Source organism: Vipera berus, assembly GCF_964194415.1.
Source record: "Vipera berus genome assembly, chromosome: 5".
NCBI lineage: Eukaryota > Metazoa > Chordata > Lepidosauria > Squamata > Viperidae > Vipera > Vipera berus.
In genome coordinates this window covers 84,082,257-84,101,290 of record NC_138207.1, presented here as the reverse complement: position 1 = coordinate 84,101,290, position 19,034 = coordinate 84,082,257, and the positions used below count along the sequence as shown (strand labels likewise).

The 19,034-nt window shown below is 41.0% G+C and overlaps 1 protein-coding gene across 1 annotated transcript in view; it reads left to right on the top strand.

Moving 5' to 3' along the window:
* The window catches only part of CDH23 (cadherin related 23), a 390,425-nt gene that overhangs the window by 233,077 nt on the left and 138,314 nt on the right, over positions 1 to 19,034 (top strand). Inside the window, exons 21-22 of the mRNA XM_081328216.1 lie at positions 13,243 to 13,303; positions 15,812 to 15,960. Of these exons, the coding sequence (XP_081184342.1) occupies positions 13,243 to 13,303; positions 15,812 to 15,960 (210 nt within the window). The remainder of the gene's footprint in view (positions 1 to 13,242; positions 13,304 to 15,811; positions 15,961 to 19,034) is intronic.

Below are 19,034 nucleotides of genomic sequence, written 5' to 3'. Positions count from 1 at the left end.
TGAATGGTGGATAAATTGGTTGCTTGTTTGGCAGCTAATTTTTTCTACTTGAATTTAATCCCTTTGCTTGTCATCAGACACACAACTCTCCACAATATGAAATTGACAATTTGCAGCCGTTTAGTTCCAACTACAGTGTTGAGTGTGCTTTCACCAACTGTTTTGTTCTCTCTCTCTCTCTCTCTCTCTCTCTCTCTCTCTCTCTCTCTCTCTCTCTCTCTCTCTCTCTCTCTCTCTCTCTCTCTCTCTCTCTCTCTCTCTCTCTCTCTCTCTCTCTCTCTCCTAATTGCTAGCAAACAAACTCTTCTGTTGGTGAATTTCTTTCTCTTTCTTTCTTTCTTTCTTTCTTTCTTTCTTTCTTTCTTTCTTTCTTTTTTTTTCTTCTTCTTTCTCCCTCCCTCCCTCTCTCTCTCTGCTCACCCCCTCGCTCGCTCTCTCAGGCATGTCAGGATTTTTTGGTTCACCTATTTTCACAACTTTTTTTTTTTGCTTTAGCAAGTTGACAGGGTTTAAATGTTTTTAAAGTAAAAAAGTAAAATGCTATTATAAAAGTGACAGCAGTGAAATATAAATATTATTTATAGTTCACCCAAGTTCTAAATTTAACCTTAAAAAGGCTGGAATAATTAACATGAAATGAACTCAATAATCAGTTCCAGAGCAATTCTAAATAAAACAGAAATATAATATAACAAAAATAGCAACTGAATTGAGCAGCATACAGTATATATATGGCAAGGTCAGAAGAAAACAGATTTAACAACAAAAGAGCAATGTATCAGAACAAACCAGAATTAAAGTGGAATAACTATGCAAATCAAAACCAAGTTCTGGACAGTGGATATAGGATTATTTCTAGGAGTCTCTGATTATGTAAGCACACCTTATGTTTCCAGGCTGAATCAATCTTAATTGCAGTTGTTGTTTTTACTACGGTATATAAGTATTCTAATTTTTACTTCTCTTTTTTACTTTTGCCAAATATTGTAACATTGAAAGAAACGTAAAAAATAATCTTTGATCCTACTTTCCAGAATGCCCTAAAATTAGGTAGCCAACAAGTATAGGGTTCCCTGCTTGAGCAGGGGTTGGACTAGAAGACCTCCAAGGTCCCTTCTAACTCTGTTATTCTGTAAGATTCCATGGGATTACTCTATGTATCTCAATCTTCTTCCACTTTCCCCCTCATCTTTTCTCCTTTTACTTACTTATGAATTGTAAATAGCCATTACCTCAGTAAATGTTACCTTAGGTAAAGGTAAAGGTTCCCCCGCACATGCGTGCTAGTCGTTTCCAACTCTAGGGGCCGGTACTCATCTCCGTTTCAAAGCCGAAGAGCCAGCGCTTGTCCGAGGATGTCTCCGTGGTCATATGGCCAGCATGACTAGACGCCAAAGGCGCACGGAACGCTGTTACCTGCCCACCAGAGTGGTCCCTATTTTTCTACTTGCATTTTTACGTGCTTTCGAACTGCTAGGTTGGCAGAAGCTGGGACGAGTAACAGGCGCTCACTCTGCTACACGGCACTCGGGATTCGACCCACCAAACTGCCGACCTTCTGATCGACAAGCTCAGCGTCCTAACCCACTGAGATGTAAAAAAGATGTTGAGACTCTAGAAAGAGTGCAGAGAAGAGCAACAAAGATGATTAGGTGGATGGGGGCTAAAACATATAAGGAACGGTTGCTGGAATTGGGTATGTCTAGTTTAATGAAGAGAAGGATGAGGGGTGTCATGATAGCAGTGTTCCAATATCTCAGGGGCTGCCCCAAAGAAGAGGGAGTCAAGCTATTCCCCAAAGCACCTGAAGGCAGGACAAGAAGCAACGGATGGAAACTAACCAAAGAGAAAAGCAACCTAGAACTAAGGAGAAATTTCCTGACAGTTAGAACAATTAACCAGTGGAACAACCTGCCTCCAGAAGCTGTGAATGCTCCAACACTGGAAGTTTTTAAGAAGAGACTAGACAGCCATTTGTCTGAAATGGTATAGGGTTTCCTGTCTGAGCAGGGGGTTGGACTAGATGACCTCCAAGGTCCCTTCCATCATCATCATCATCATCATTATATGGGAGCACCTTTTGTTTTCTTTGACAGTGACTCTAAAGCCTTCTAACATAGCAACAATTCTCATTTATATCTGGGTTTGTGGTAATCACTCAATGCAGATAACATGGTAGCTTTCAAGAGGCAGATGGGTGTTTCAGAAATATGAAAAATGCTTAAATAAATATTGTTTTAAATGTAGACTGAAAATGTTCTTTCAATACATCCATGGATATAGCTAGAACAAAAAATATCCAGTGTCTCCTCCAGTTCTTTAAATCCTTATGCAAATTAAAAGAAGCAGGATGCTTTGCATATGGCTGGTTCTCCTGAACCCAGACTAACCCCTTTCATTTGTCAAATTTCAACTAGTTACCATAAATGTACAAAATAATTTTCTACAGATCCCCAACATTGAATGCAATTCTTGATACAGAGCAAAACATAAGTATTTATCTTCTATAAAACATACTGTAAAATCTATGGTATATGTTTGGGTTTTTTTGGGATAATGTTTCCATCACTGAGTTTAAATGTTTGTAAGCAATATAGCTAAAATGTCCCTTGAGACAAAACTATTACATAATGCACTTTGAGGTTTGTGGTAATTCTTGCAAGGTATTTTGAGTCTCTATCCAGTAAATATATACTAAACTGTAGTTGTCTGCAAAACTGTCGATCAGATGTATTAAAATACGCAGAACAGCAATTTATGTGCATATATTGAATAAGTAATCTGATAAATTTGCCACAATGATGTTAAACCAATCATCTCTATTACTGACTAGAGACTCATCAGATAATAACAACATACTGGAAATACAGTTGATGAATAAATTATGCACTCCTCAAAAGTCAGATCATTGGCAAATAATGTAGACCAAAAAAAGCCTTATAGATACTGTAAAGTCACTTCCCAATGGGATGAATGCAAATATTTTACTCAACTTTTCCCAGTACTTTTTTCTACCGAATAACATTTAGAGAAGAATTTCCCTTTTCTCCAAGCCAAAGAGAGAGAGCCAACCCCGCTCCGTGATTAATTTTAGATATGTATGTACCTACAGAATTATCTAATTTTTTTATGTCTGCAAATTTCTGATCAAGTAAGTTGAAACTAAATGGAGTCACATGAAAATAAGTGGAGACACACGTTCCCCAATTGTAGTTGTATGATAGCTTATTGGATACGCAACACACTTTAATAAACAGATCAGAAGTTAGTGTTCCTTACATAAAGAGCAATTCATTTGCTTTTCATTTTTTTATATAATACATTTTAAGACACAGATGTATGTGTATCTCTGCCTTGTAAAAGAGGCTTTCATTTATTACTTCCTTCCAGATGCATTTAGTTGTTGAGGAAAGCCTTAACCCTACTCAAACATTAGCCACTTTGTTCTTCTCTGAAATCAAAGCAACAAAACTGGAGCAAATAAAGAGCCTACGAATGCACTGACCTTTTTATTGGAAATGTTCCTAGGAGAACTGCACCATCTTAGCAGTAGCAAACCTCTTAGATTCCCAGGCTACGTTTTTATCTCTCAGACCACTATATTTCACTTCATTGTTTTTCTCCCTTCAGTTTTTTAAAGTTGGTTAGTTCTCCCCTGCTCGCCATCCTCTTCTTTAGCCTCTCTTGTCTTCTCAGTCCCTAGAAGTTTGGGGGAGGGATGCGCCCAAAGAAGTGGGGGAGGTGAGGAAAAGAGAAAAAAAAAGAGTCTGCTTGTAAAATAATGAATGGCCATTGAAGATTCCCAGCAGTGCAAAACCTGAGGCTTATCACTGTATTTGATTTAGAAGATCATGTCATGAACCAAAAATGCTTTCCAGAGTTGAACTTGCAAGTGAATTACTTACTATTCTTTACCTCCAGTGCATCTGATGCCCTGTTGAAAGTTTAAATGGTACAGTCTGGGGTCTGTTTGCAGAGTTAGCAGTTCTTGTTGGACCAGCCGTTGAGGGAGGAAAGAAAACGAAGGACAGCTTCAGGCTGGTTCTTTTCCTCCCGTGACAGAAGAGAAAGTTCCCTGGGTACTGACTCCTCAAGGCTGCCATCTTCCATCTAGGTTCCCTATAGATCAGGGGTCTTCAAACTTGGCCCTTTTGTGACTTGTGGACTTCAACTCCCAGAATTCCTCAGCCAGCGTGCCTGGTTGAGGAATTCTGGGAGTTGAAGTTCACAAGTCATAAAAGGGCCAAGTTTGAAGAGCCCATGCTTTGCTTTTTCTCCTTCCCAGGGAGAAAAATGCAGAATAATTCTCTGGATATTTCCAGATTGCCTTTTTCTGGAGTGGTGGAAACCAAATGACCACACCTGAACTGCTTAGACAGGACTTGGTCTGAAAGGATGGGCAGGATAGCTGTGAGTAGTCACATAATATACAGGTAGTCCTCAATTTACAACAGTTCATTTAGCGACCATTTGAAGTTACAACGGCACTGGAAAAAAATGACTGATGACGGTTTTTCGCACAGCCGTTGCAGCATCCCCGTAGTCAGGTGATCAAAATTCAGACTCTTGGCAACTGACTCACATTTATGACGGTTGCAGTGTCTCTGGGTCATGTGATCAGTTTTTGCAGCCTTCTGACAAGCAAAGTCAATGGAAAAGCCAGATTCTCTTAACAGCCGTGTTACTAACTGAACAACTGCAGTGATTCACTTAACAACTGTGGCAAGAAAGGTTGTAAAATGGAGCAGAAAACTCACTTAACAAACATCTCGCTTAACAACAGAAAAGTTGGGCTCAGTTATGATCATAACTCAAGGACTACCTAAAAGTCACTTGGAGTCGGTCCATAACTGTCTCTGGTTTTCATCTGAATAAGCTAGTGTCACGTGTTTAACTGGGCATGTTAAGAGATGATTCCCAGAAATCCCTATATGCTTTAGCCACTGTAATGACTACTGGACAAATTAGTGATGTTAAAGATCAGGCTTGCTTATACTTGGAATAGGCAATCTGTTGCCCACTAGATGTTCTGGATCATAGCTCCCAGCCACCCGTTGACTACAACTGATGGGTAATGAAATCCCAAACATCTGGAAGACACCAGATTGTCTACCCTAGCTTACAGGGGGAGAAAAAGAATATTACTGCATGAGTATTCCTTAGGGGAGATAAACTTCTATTTTCAAGATGTTATATTCTCCACCCCTTTCAGGACTTTCTGAAGTAGTTAAAATATTCTGTTATTCCATCTTTTTGGAAGACAGTTTGGTCATTTGGTTTTTTTTAAAAGGGCACTGCCCGCTCATAATTCTGAATAGTGTTTACAAAATGCTTGTAACGAAGTCTCCTATAATGTGCATGTTTCTGTTCTCACCAAGGGAATTTAGGAAGATGATTGCAATAAACCATAGGAACACCAGGTGGCGGAATTGGGTTGTATTTCCACAAAGATCTGAAACTATCCTTTATGCACACTATCACTGAACTGGGGAAACAATGCATTGTCCTACCTCAACTTCTAAAACAACCACTGGTGGAGCTGATATCTGAGTGTTAACTGCAGTTTCAGGATAGTGTAAGTCAGTTAATTTAAATAAACCCAGTAATTCCTGAACTTGGTTTATTGATGCCTGCAATTCTGGTTTGCTTATTCTTTTTGTTAGCTTTAAGAGATAAGATAACCTTTATTGTCATTTTTTACTGTGGGCACACTGGCACACATTAAAAATGAAATTCTGTTCCCTGCTCTCAAAAGTGTACACATACATAACACACATATAAACACGCTATATACAACATACGTATATACCTACATCCTTAGATATAAATGCATACAAATATTAATCACTATCTTAAATACAAGGGACGTGGTGGCTCAGTGGGTTAGGGCGCTGAGCCTGTCGATCAGATGGTCGGCAGTTTGGCGGGTCGAATCCCGAGTGCCGCGTAGCAGAGTGAGCGCCTGTTACTCGTCCCAGCTTCTGCCAAACTAGCAGTTCGAAAGCACGTAAAAATGCAAGTAGAAAAATAGGGACCACTACGGTGGGAAGGTAACAGCGTTCCGTGCGCCTTTGGCGTCTAGTCATGCCAGCCACATGACCACGGAGACGTCCTCGGACAATCGCTGGCTCTTCGGCTTTGAAACGGAGATGAGCACCGGCCCCTAGAGTTGGAAACAACTAGCACGCATGTGTGGGGGAACCTTAACCTTTACCTTTACCTTTAATACATAGCAGAAGGAGGAAGCTTGAGGATTACAAGGTTAATACTGTATGGAACAAAACTGTGATTGAATCTGGATCTTCTGCTTCAGATACCACCGAGCCTCCTCCCAGAAGGCAACAAGGAAAACAGGTTGTGAAGAGGATGTGTGGTGTCCCAGAAAATCCTACGGATCCTGCTCAAGCTTCACTTATATGCTATGTCCTGGAGGGAAGGGAGGGAACTGCCAATAATCTTTTCTGCCATCCTCACCACTCTCTGCACCGCCTTCCCATCTGAAGCAGTGATGCTTTCAAACCAGACTGTGATGCTGTATACTCTCGATCCTCCCTCTGTAGAAAGTGGTAAGGACAGGGGAAGAAAGGTGTGCTTTTCTCATGCGATGCAGAAAATGCAGGCGCTGCTGCACCCACTTCACCACTTCAACCACTATTTGCAGCCTCCTGGCTACTGGGCCTGCTTCAACCACTCCTTACAGCCTCCTCAAAGATTTTTGAACTGAAATTCAATTTATTGATTCCTGTGCTCAGTGAATCAAATGCACAGGGTGGTGTAAAAGGAGAAGTTGCTAGATTGCTGCAGGGCCTACAGTAACTCAAATGTTGTAATGAAATCCCTACCAGTCAGAAGTACAGTTGCTTTTCTGTTCAGCGGGGAGCATGTCATAATGTTTGGTGTGAAGTTTTGACAGAGGAGATTCTCCTTCACAGAGGAGATTCAGATCCTGAATAAGTTCCCCTTTGAATATTACGTGAAGCTTGGCAGCTAAATACAGAAGTGATTGTGTATTCATCTCGTGCTTCCTCTGTAACATCGAAAGCTTCAGTGATAGACTTGTTGGAGATATACTTCCCTTTTGTGTGAATTCAAAGGTTTTTGCAAATCCTACTTGGGAAATACTGCTCTGCAGCATTTCATGAGGAACACCTGTAAAAGTGGTGGAATTCTAGTTTCCCCACCATCTTCTCTAACACAATTTTCCTAATTCTTGAATATGGTACTATTGTGTGTTTTTCATTCTTCATGTTTAGTAGCCGGTGACATGTGATAGAGATTGTGTTAATATCTGACCTAGATAGTACTACCTATCTCAAATGGAGGTGGGAGCACAGTAATATCTATCTATCTCTATCTCTATGTCTGTATTTATATCTATATGAGAGACATGGTGGTCTATAGGTGGAGCTCTCACCTCACAATCAGGAGGCTATGAGTTTGATCCTAGGTAGCGGCACATACTTTTCTCTCTAGGCACAAAGAGAAAATATTTGCTGAGAATTCTGCATAGGAGTCAGGAAGGGCATCCAGCCAGTAAATGCTCAGCTCCATTCATTCGCCCCAATGCAAGGGATTACAGGGTCATTAAAAGTGTGTGTGTGTGTACTCTCTCTCTCTCTCTCTCTCTCTCTCTCTCTCTCTCTCTCTCTCTCTCTCTCTCTCTCTCTCTCTCTCTGTGTGTGTGTGTGTGTGTGTGTGTGTGTATGATAGAGGGGACAGTAATGTGATACATTATTATTTGCATATTAGATTTAAATTATACGTCTCTCGCTTAACATGGTTGTCCTCTACTGCAGTAGTATAATATCCAGACATAGCAAAAAGAAGCATGGAAACTTTTTCATCTCAGGAATAGCCATCCAACTTCTCCAAGTCGTATGCAAGCAGTGGGTGCACTGCCACAGCCCTCCAGAAATATTTGCCAAGGAATATACATATTTTTTCCATACACTACATCCACACTATTTGTTTATGTGTGATTAATATAAACATTTTTTTCTATCCGTGGACTTATAGAGTGATTATAGAAAGGCCTTTGTCTCAATCATGTTAAGCTGTGCTCAGAAAAATGGAAATCCCAGAACACCTTATTGTCCTCATGAGAAACTTATATTCGGAAAGCCACAGTGTAGGCAGAACATGGTGAAACAGAGTGGCACCAGGTCAGCAAAGGAGTATAGCAAGGCTGTATATTCTCCCTTTATTTGTTCATTTGTGTATGCTGAATTAAGGAAAGCTGGATTGGGAGATAGATGAGCAGGGTTTTAAAATTGGAGGAAGAATAATAACCCCGTGCACCATGCTGATGACAGTACCCTAATAGATGAAAATGCAAAGGATCTGCACACCCTAGTAATAAATATCAAGGAGCACAGAGAAGAAAATGAGACTAAAATTAAATATAAAGAGGACCAGACTAACGAATAATCAGAGGTGGAGCAAACAGCATTAGTATCGACAATGAAGATATCAAAGTGGTGGATAGCTTCTGCCTCTTGGAATCAACTATCAATGATTCAAAACAAATCATGTCTGTGAAAAATCACGGACTGCCATGAGTTAGAGCAGCCACAAAGCTCTTGGAAAAGATATTCTAATGCCATGATGTCACTTTAGTTACAAAGAACAAAATCATGCAAGCTGTAATTTATTTATTTATTTATTTATTTATTTATTTATTTATTTATTTATTTATTTATTTATTTATTTATTTATTTGATTTATATACCGCCCTTCTCCTGAAGGACTCAAGGCGGTGTACAGGGCAATAAAAATAAGAATATAGGTTACAAGATTTAAAGTTAAATGATTCTGCCCAATGTTGTAGGTTAGTTAAAATAATGTTAAAACCCAAACCCATCAGGCCAGGCCGGCTTGTTCGAATAGATAAGTTTTTAGATCACGCCGGAAGGAGCGAAGGTCGGGGGCCATCCGGAGTTCAGCCGGTAAGCGGTTCCAAAGGATTGATGCACCCACCGAGAATGCTCTCCCCCTGGGGGTCACCAGCCAACATTCTCTGACCGGTGGTACCCTGAGGAGGCCCTCTCTGTGGGAACGTACAGGGCGGAGGGAAGTTGACGCCAGCAGTAGGTGCTCCCATAGGTAATCTGGACCCATGCCATGTAGGGCTTTGTATGTCATCACCAGCACCTTGAATTTCACCCGGAAGGCAACTGGAAGCCAGTGCAGCTCACGGAGCAGAGGTGTAATATGGGAGTATCGGGAGATACTTTGAAGAAGTAAGATAAGCATACTCACATTTTGGTATTGGAGAAGACTCCTGAGAATATCGTGCACAAGGGAAAAAATGGCCCAGAATTATTTTGGCTAGTGCAATAGGTGGCATATAAATTTAATAAAATAAAATAAAATAAAAACGGATGGATCATTGAACAAATCAACCCAGAGTTCTCATTCCAGCCACACACAAAAAAAAACCCAGGTCCACATTATCCTATTTCAGACATTTTTTTGTGCAGAACTTAGCTGCCTGGAAAAGGCTCTAATGCTGGAAAACATGGAAGGAAAGTGAAGAGAAGAACAAACAGCAGTGAAGTCAATGGACTCAGGATTACACTTACAGTAATCAGGACTGCATCATTGGAAGAGCTGGAAGATTAGGCTGGGGACAGATCGTTCTGGAGAAAATCTATCTCTGTCAATGTTGGCAAAACTTTAGGGCTTGGCATGCCCAAAATTCAGCAGTACCTAACGACTCTGCGGGCATGTGACCCCCAACCCCCTCCTCCCTGGGAAAAAGAGAAGGTCTTGTTTATTTCATAAAGAAAGGCCAAATAATTACAAAAGTGAAATATGAGTAAAACAAAGACACACGAAAAATGGAAAAAAACAGATTTCATTATTAAACTAGTTTCATTATTAGAAACAGTATCATACAGCATGTTAATTATTCAGAAGGAAAACTGAAATTATGCAGAAGTATAATGTAAGAAAAAGTGAAAGAAAAAGCAGTAGCAATAGAGAAAGCAATATGCCTATTATTGATAGTTGGGCTTAAAATAACGTACTAACTAGAGCATTCCTCTGCTTTTAACAGTACTGTAGTTTTGAATTGAACTGGGGGAAAATGTGGAAAACATTGCATTTTTTTAATAAAAGTTTTATTAATTTTTTAAAATTACAGTCTTTAGTGCTTAGTAAAGAACATGTTGTCTGGGTTCAGATATTTAACATTAACTTGTTCAATATACATCTGTTCAATACTACACAATCCAGTATTTGTTCCCTGATCCTTTCTTCTCCATATTTTTCCCATTTTCCCTTCAATACACCATTACAATTTTTGGAACTGTTAATGTATACAGTGTTAGAGATAAGCATCTTCATTGTATTTTACTAATATCATACAAACAATAATATTAAATCATAAATCAATAATGTCAATTCATTAATCAATATCCTGTTTTTCATGTTCTTGTTAAAGTTTAATTTCCCATCAGTATCATACTTGCACTTATGAGCCAGGTGGCTGGTGAGGCGTCGTAGGCCTGGGCAGCTTTTGCTTGCACTAGTGGGCCAGATGGGTAGCTGAGGCTCCCATGGGCAGCTGTGATGTTGTGCTGCACTTCAGCAATCCCCCCAACTCATACAAAGCCCATGCTGGGCCTCCCAGAGCCTCCCCACCCCTTTGAGGCACCCAAGCTTCTTACTTGGGATTCTGTCTGCTTAACAACCCATAAAATTCAGTTGTAAAATAGTAAAAAAGGATCAATATTCTCAACCAGTTCCAAACATGCTGTTTAAAGGTAAAGGTAAAGGTTCCCCCGCACATGCGTGCTAGTTGTTTCCAACTCTAGGGGCCGGTGCTAATCTCCGTTTCAAAGCCGAAGAGCCAGCGCTTGTCCGAGGATGTCTCCGTGGTCATGTGGCCAGCATGACTAGACGCCAAAGGCGCAATGTCTTAAGTAATGCTTTTTTTCTCCTTCGGTTGTCAGCAGCTAGTGGCCGGCCACGAGAATGTAGCCGGTCTTTCCCCTGCTGCTTTGGAGGGCTTTCCTTGGATCAAACAAAAAGACCACCGTCTCTCCATGATCAACAAGGCACCCCTCCTCTTCATCACCTCTTCGGGGCAATTTTAGGCCCTTTTCAGAACCCACAGCAGGGCAAAATTGGGCACGGAAGGCAGAGCCCTGCCTTCCTGCGTCTGGTTCCACCGCAATACAAACCAGAAGTTGAAATGTGGAACACATTGCATTTTATTAGATTAACTTCCATTAATGACTGTATTGTTGCTGAGTTTTAATAGATAAGTCTGAAATTAAAGGTAGGTACTTTGGGCCCTTCAAGCCCAAGAATCAATACTAACTTCATCTGTCAGTCAGTTTCTTTTGTCTGTCTTTAATGCAGTTTAATGCCAAGAACAATATTTTGCAAAATTAAATTTGTAAATTAATTTGTAAAGGAAAAAAACTGTCCATAAAGCCACTGCTAGATTCTTTAAGGGTGCTGAAAGTTTCCAGTATTATTGTTTGAAATGATCACTTGATATAATACTGGTCAAATAAATATTTTGTCCCAGCCCCAGATAAAAAAAGTGCCTATCCAGGGCAGCTCTGGGTTGCATGAGGCCTTAATTTTGGAAATAACTTTGACGAAAACTCTTGTATAATAGTTTAGCAGCCTCCAAAAACCTGGAAAAATCCTGCTCTCACAGAATTTTTGGAGGCTTTGGAGGCTGTCTTTTGTGACTTCCAGACAGTTCAGGGGCCATGTGAAAGTGCACCACGATCTCCATGAGACCACTGCAGCCTCAGAAAATCAAACAAGTATGGGGCATGCTCATTGGTGGCATTCAGCCAGTTCGCAGCAGTTCTGGAAAACTGGTAGCTACATTTACCTAAATTCGGAGAACCGGCTGGCTTCCAGAAGTCCAGTCTAGGTCTTGGAGGTCTCCTCCAGGCCTAGAACAGTCTACCGGAAGTGCATGGATACCACTTTCAGAAGTCCGTTCTAGGCCTAGGAGGCCTGGAGGAGGCATTGGAGGCCTGGAGGAGGCCTCCCAGGCCTAGAACGGCCCACCAGAAGTGTGTGGATGCCACTTCCGGATGTCCGTTCTAGGCATCGGAGGCCCAGACCTTCATCAAATAAGAGAACCGGTTGTTCAGGTATTTGAATCCCACCACTGGGCATGCTAGTATGTCATTGAAAACGACATGGCTTGTCACCTATGACAGATATGTCATAGGTTTATCATCACCAATCTATGTGGTTGCTAGGAGCCAAAAATGACTTGATAACATGTAATTAATCTCACCTATTTATATGAAACCAAAGAAATCTTCATTTTTTTCTCATTTTGAAAGAGTCACTTGGCCTTCTTCAGTGGGAAAAGAAGGTGCTGTAAGTGGCTAGAATAGTTGAAGACTCTGTTCTTCCCTTGATTTTGGAAAACCTCATTCTGGAATCTGCTCCTGTTTCTTTTTTCAAGGTAGGAGAGATTGAGAATCCAGGTGGGGAAGTCTGGGGGACTGAATTCAAATTGCAGCCGGTGGTTCCTCAGCCTTCACTTGCTACAACCAACCATACAACTATCACCTCAATAACATCTCATGAACTTCTTATATTTGGTCTAGTGAAGGTGCTGGTCTAGAAACCAGGGGACTATGAGTTCTAGTCCTACCTTAGTCATGAAAATTGACTGGGTGACTTTGGATCAATCACTGTCTCTCAGCCCAACCCACCTCACAAGATTGTTGTGGGAAAATCAGAGGAGGAAAGAGTGTTTGGTATGTTCACCACCCTGAATTGTTTATCGAAATAATAAAGGCAGGATATAAATAAAATAAAATAAATAAGAAATGTGATTTATGCAAGCAAAATGTAAACATAGCAAGCATCTATCGCAGGCCTAATATAGTCATATTTAATAATGCCCTAAAGAATAATATTTTCCATTTTGAGGCTGATTCTTCTATTCCTCTTTCCATTGCAGCTATTCTACAGAATGCAGAATAATAAAATATTTTTCCTGTGACTGATAATATTTGTCCTTTTCCTAGGAGTCATGTGTGGAACTCACCTTCTGATTTTTTTTCTTGTCTTTACAGTTTTAATTAATTCTTAAAACAATTTTATGTTTTATCAGATGTAGGCTGCCCTGCGACTAGAATGACAGGGGGAGGATACCAGCATTATAAATAAAGAAACATATTGAAGCAGCCAGCATTTGATTCAAGATGAAAAACAGCTCCATTCTTGTTTTTTCTTGTTTGTTTCTAAAAGGTGAAAGCCACGGATGCAGATGAAGGTGTGAATGGCCGCGTGTGGTACAGAATTGTCAGAGGTAAATAGATATTTTGGATATCTAGATTTTGTAAGGACTCGTATATATCCTTTGAAACCATACTGACTCCCATTCAGCCTAACTCTACTTCCTTATTTGTATAGCTCTACTATTTCCACCGAGACTTAATTATTGAGAGAAATAATCTGAGTCGATTTCACTTTTAATATATCTAACTTACTGTGTAGTAAAAGTGCAACAAACTTCCCTTTTTAAAAACCTAACAGTTTCTGTTTTATAATCTTTAAGATAGAGTATATGCTAGTCTGCAAATTATAACCATTTGTTCAGTAACTGTTTTAAATTACAATGGCACTGAACAAAGGAACTAACAAAGTTGACTGTTTCATCATCCTACTCCAGGTCGTGAGATAAAAATTCAAATGTTTGACAATCCACCTGCACTTACAACCGCATGGGTGCTACAATTTCCCCCCACCTGCCAATTTCACCCACCCACCTGGCCTACCGGCACAAGCAGAGCACCTCAGTTATCTTTGACACTTTTCTCCAGTTGTTGACAGGTGTGCCTAGCCTATGCAAGGTGCAGTCCTCTTATTGAGGCCACTTCCTGCCATTCTCCAAGCAGGCTCCATTCTTACAGTGGTTCAGCTGCCTCCTTCTCCAGATCGCACAGGGGAAGAGCAGTTTCCATTCTCACAATCCTTCAAAAGCTTTCTGGTCCAAATCACACAATTTGGAGAAGGAGGCTTCCAAAGGATCACAAGAATGGAGTCTGCTTGGAGAATGGCACAAGGTGGACTTGGTAAGACGGTCAGACCTCACAGAGGCTGGGTACAGCTGTCAACAGCTGGACAATCCTGGTGAAGATAAGTGGGGCACTTACTTGCACTGATGAGCCAGGCAGCTGGTGAGCCTACCCAGGCCTGGGCAGCTTTGCTTGGACTAGTGGGCCAGATGGGTAGCTGAGGCCCCCATGGGTAGCTGTGATGTTTCAGCAAAACCACCCCCAACTCATACAAAGCCCATGCTGGGCCTCCCAGAGCCTCCCCACCCCTTTGAGGCACCCACCCTTCTTATTTGGGATTCTGTCTGCTTAACAACCCATAAAATTGCTTAATGACTGCAACTTAGAGTGCCAGGATTGCAAGTCATTGAGGAAAGCAGTCACGTGATGTCTTACTCAATGACCACTTTGCTCAACAACTGAGATGCCAGTCCCAATTGTGATCGGAATCAAGGATTATCTGTACTGTAAAAAAACTGTTTCCATTATATATACAGTACATCTCTTAATATAAAATATTCTGAGAGCACAATCCTCACTTTGCTGCTTTCCAAGTACATTCAGCTGCTGATGGAGGCTTGTTCCCCGGTAAGTCTTTAGGAATAAGCAAAGGATTGCAATAAGTAGGAGAATTTGGGGAAAGTGCTGTGGAGGTTTTGCGAGCTCCGAATCTCTTTGTAATTAATTAAAGTGTGACTGGAGAAGAGAAAAATGCTGCTGTAGCAGCTGTTTAAAGCAGAAGCATGTTTTTTGCAGACTCATGGAAAGCCTGAAAAAGATAAAGGGAGATGAGATGAGATAAGATGGGATAAGATAAGGTTAGATAGCGTAAGGCAAGGCAAAGCAAGGAGTAAGATAAGGTAAGATAGGATAGGATGGGATGGAATGGGATGGGATGGGATGGGATGGGATGGGATGGGATGGGATGGGATGATAAGACAAGACAAAACACAAGACAAGACAAGACAAGACAAGATAAGATAAGATAAGATAAGATAAGATAAGATAAGATAAGATAAGATAACCTTTATTGTCATAAGATAACCTTTAATGGCACATATTAAAAATGAAATTCTGTGGCTGGCTCTCAAAAGTGTACACATACATAACACATGTATAAACATGCTATATACAACATACGTATATACCTACACCCTTACATATAAATACATATAAATATTAATCACTGTCCAACTTAAATGCATAGCGGAGGGAGGAAGCTTGAGAGTTCACAAGGTTAATACTGTATGGAACACAACTGTGACTGAATCTGGATGTTCTGCTTCGGATACCACAAAGCCTCCTCCCAGAAGGTAACAAGGAAAACAGGTTGTGAAGAGGATGTGTGGTGTCCCAGACAATCCTACGGATTCTGCTCAAGCTTCACTTATATGCTATGTCCTGGAGGGAAGGAACTGCCAATAATCTTGGTTTGGCTACTTTAGTGTACAGCAAAGAGGAGCAACTTCTAAGTGCCCTACCAAAGACATCCTGTGATATGAGAATTTTATCTATCTGTCTCTCTTTCCTGCAGTGTTTCCCCCACCTTAGCCATTTTAAAATGTGTGTGCTTTGGGGGGGGGAAAGGCGGGGCATTGCTGGTTGAAGAATTCTGAAAGTCCACCCACCTTAAAACCTTAAGATGGAGAAACATTTCTCTATTGTCTCTCTCTGGAGGATGAACTGCATGGATTAGTAAATTTTCCAGTGTGATGTTACCCTGATATGCATTATTTGGTAGTTTCTCTTTTTATCAACAGGAAACAATTTCAACAATTTCAGGATCAATCCCAGCAATGGGCTAGTTATGCGGGGTTTACGACCGCTGGACAGAGAACAAAATTCATCCCATGTTCTTGAGGTGGAGGCTTACAACAGTGAGCAAGGACCAATGAGAAGTTCTGTCAGGGTAAGGTCTTTTTCAACATGTTACAAATCAGCTACCCCTTTCGGCCTGTGGCCATCATCACAAGGCTCTGAATTAGCGCTATCAATCATGTCCACTCAATGGTTTCATGGATTGTATGTTGTCTAGAGCAGGGGTCTTCAAACATGGCCCTTTTATGACTTGTGGACTTCTGAGGTGATGACCAGGACTTAGGGGACAGTATCATTTTTGAATATGTGCAGATGGCCCTGCTGTCTCTGGCCACTTGCAGGCTCATGAATGCAGGGTCATGAAAGGAAACACCCAATATTCTAACCCACCTGGGAACAGATGGTGTTTTGAGGAAACACCCAAACCACCCAAAAGTGATCATATGGTGTCTTGGGGGAAACACCCAAAAGGGAACATACTAGCTACTTCTGCTTTCTTCCTTCTTATCCAGAGTGTGCCAGCCTTAAAGGGAGAAGTCTTTATTTTATGTGTGTCAGCTTTGCTGGGTGAATTGCTTATGTAATCAAAGTAGGTATAAAAATAACGCTTTTCTGATATTTGGGGCTTTTGTCTCTTTTTAGAGAAGCCCGTCTTTGTTTAGCTGAATAAAAACGTAAAGCTTGAAGGCAACTTCTGCTTTCCTGTATTTTTATCAAGCAAAACCTCAGAACCTGCATATCAGAGGAATTCTGGGAGTTGAAGTCCACAAGTCATAAAAGGGCCAAGTTTGAAGACCCCTGGTCTAGAGCAGGGCTTTTCAACTGGTGGTACGCGTACCACCTGTGGTACTTTGCCATGTGGCAGGTGGTACGCAACTGCTGGCCAAGTAGAGCAGGGGAGGGGAATGAGCCGAATCAACCCAAGACTAAGGGAGAGGCAGCTGCAGCTGCAGGACTGCCTGGGCTCAGCAGAAGCCCAGTAGCCGGCAGGGCTCCAGCTGATTGGTGCTTCCGGAAGCAGCCAGGAGATGGAGGTAAACTGAAGAAAAAGGAGGAGAGGAGAGGAGAGGCTATAAAAGGAGGTGGTTTGAGCGGGAAAGGGAAAAAAAGACAACAGGAAAGAGAAGGAGAGGTTAGCAGGAAGGGAGGAAACAGGGACAGAGAAGAAGCAGAAGCTGTTGCTGGAAGAAAAAGTCCCCTTGTTCATTTTCTCCAGCCAGGAGAATGCAATCAGTGCTGATGAAATGAAAAGCCGGCATGTTGGAATAGAGGTGGGTTTATTTAGTTTTGGATCAGCTGGCAGCCTGATTGGGTTACCATAAGGATTTTTGTCCAGTTTTTACAGCGTTTTGTCATTCAGAGGCTCCTTTGTGTGCTTTGGTTATTGGAATATTTTAGTCTGTATTTTAGGCTAGCAATTAGTCCAAAGTGTTGACTTCCGTACATTTAATCCCTTTAAACAAATGTTAGGACGCTGAGCTTGTCGATCAGAAGGTCGGCAGTTTGGCGGGTCGAATCCCGAGTGCCGCGTAACAGAGTGAGCGCCTGTTACTCGTCCCAGCTTCTGCCAACCTAGCAGTTCGAAAGCACGTAAAAATGCAAGTAGAAAAATAGGGACCGCTACGGTGGGAAGGTAACAGCGTTCCGTGCGCCTTTGGCGTCTAGTCATGCCGGCCACATGACCACGGAGACGTCCTCGGACAAGCGCTGGCTCTTCGGCTTTGAAACGGAGATGAGCACCGGCCCCTAGAGTCGGAAACGACTAGCACACATGTGCGGGGGAACCTTTACCTTTACCTTTACCTAATTAGTTATCTTGGCTTTTAGAAAGTTTTCTTTGAAGGTGAACAGGCTTAATTTTAAAGCTAAAGCTTTTCGCAATTGCCAGAGCCTTTCAGTTGTGATTGCAACATTGTGACACGTAACATCCCTGAGGCAGCTTAAAGAAGAAACAAAATGGAGTTTATGTGTTTATTTTGTGAGCCTTTCTTGCTTTGCACTTGTTTCCTGTATCTTTAAGGGTACAGGGAAGTGATGGGGGTGCATTCTTACTACACTGTGGAAGGAGAGCTAAGAAGGGCTGACCAGCTAGCTCAGGGGGTCTACAAACTTAGCAACTTTAAGACCTGTGGACTTCAACTCCCAGAATTCCTCAACCAGCCATGATGGTTTGGTTTGGTGGCAATGAATGTAATACATGAATTATTAAAGCATCAAATTTTGAATTTATTTGTACCCAAGTTCAGAAGCGATGTAAGTGTTGGCCAATTAATAGAAATCTAAGCTAGTTCTAAAAAGTCATAATTGGAGTCGATTTTTCTGGGGGTTTTTTCCAATTAATTCAGCAACAATAAATAAATGCAAAATTAAATAATTAATTAATTTTGATCCTAGCATCTTGGCTATTATCTTAACTGTTATTTTACTCCCAAAACATCTTAGGGAGATATTTATGCGAGCGAGATTCGAACAGCTTGACACAATGGTCAGATATGGGAGATTTCATGCTATACCGTACAATGAGCGTCTCTGCATTTGCGGAGCGGCAGAGGTAGAGGACCTGGCTCACATCCTATTTGACTGTTGCCTGTATAAGAGGGTGAGAGACAGGTATCTTGGTCTATATACCAAACGAATGACCCATTGGGATCCCCATATCAAAACAACTTACCTTATGTCCGGCCAGAACTTGAAAATAACAGTTAACGTAGCACAGTACTTAAACAAAATGGTTTGATTGAGATCTGCATATGTGGGACTGTGGGGTAGATTGCAAGGGTGACTCCGAAATATAATTTTATCATATTTTATCTATATCTTAAATTATTGTACACTATTACAATTTCATTTTAGATTGTAGTTTTATTACCATTTCATTTTAAATCATATTTTACTCTAATTCCATTTTAAATTGTATTTTATCAAATTCCATTTTAAATTGCTTTTATCAAATTTTAGTAACAATTTGTTCCTGGAACTTTGCACTTTGATATGGCCTAAGGGCTAATCAATAAAGACTTATTATTTATCATATCCTGGAAATATCCTTGGCTGGATTTCTGGTGAATTTTCTCATCAAAAGCATCTGGCTCTGCTGATGAACAGTCATGGCTGAGTGGTTACCTTGGCTCAGCATGAGCTACAAATGTGGGAATCTGGCTATAC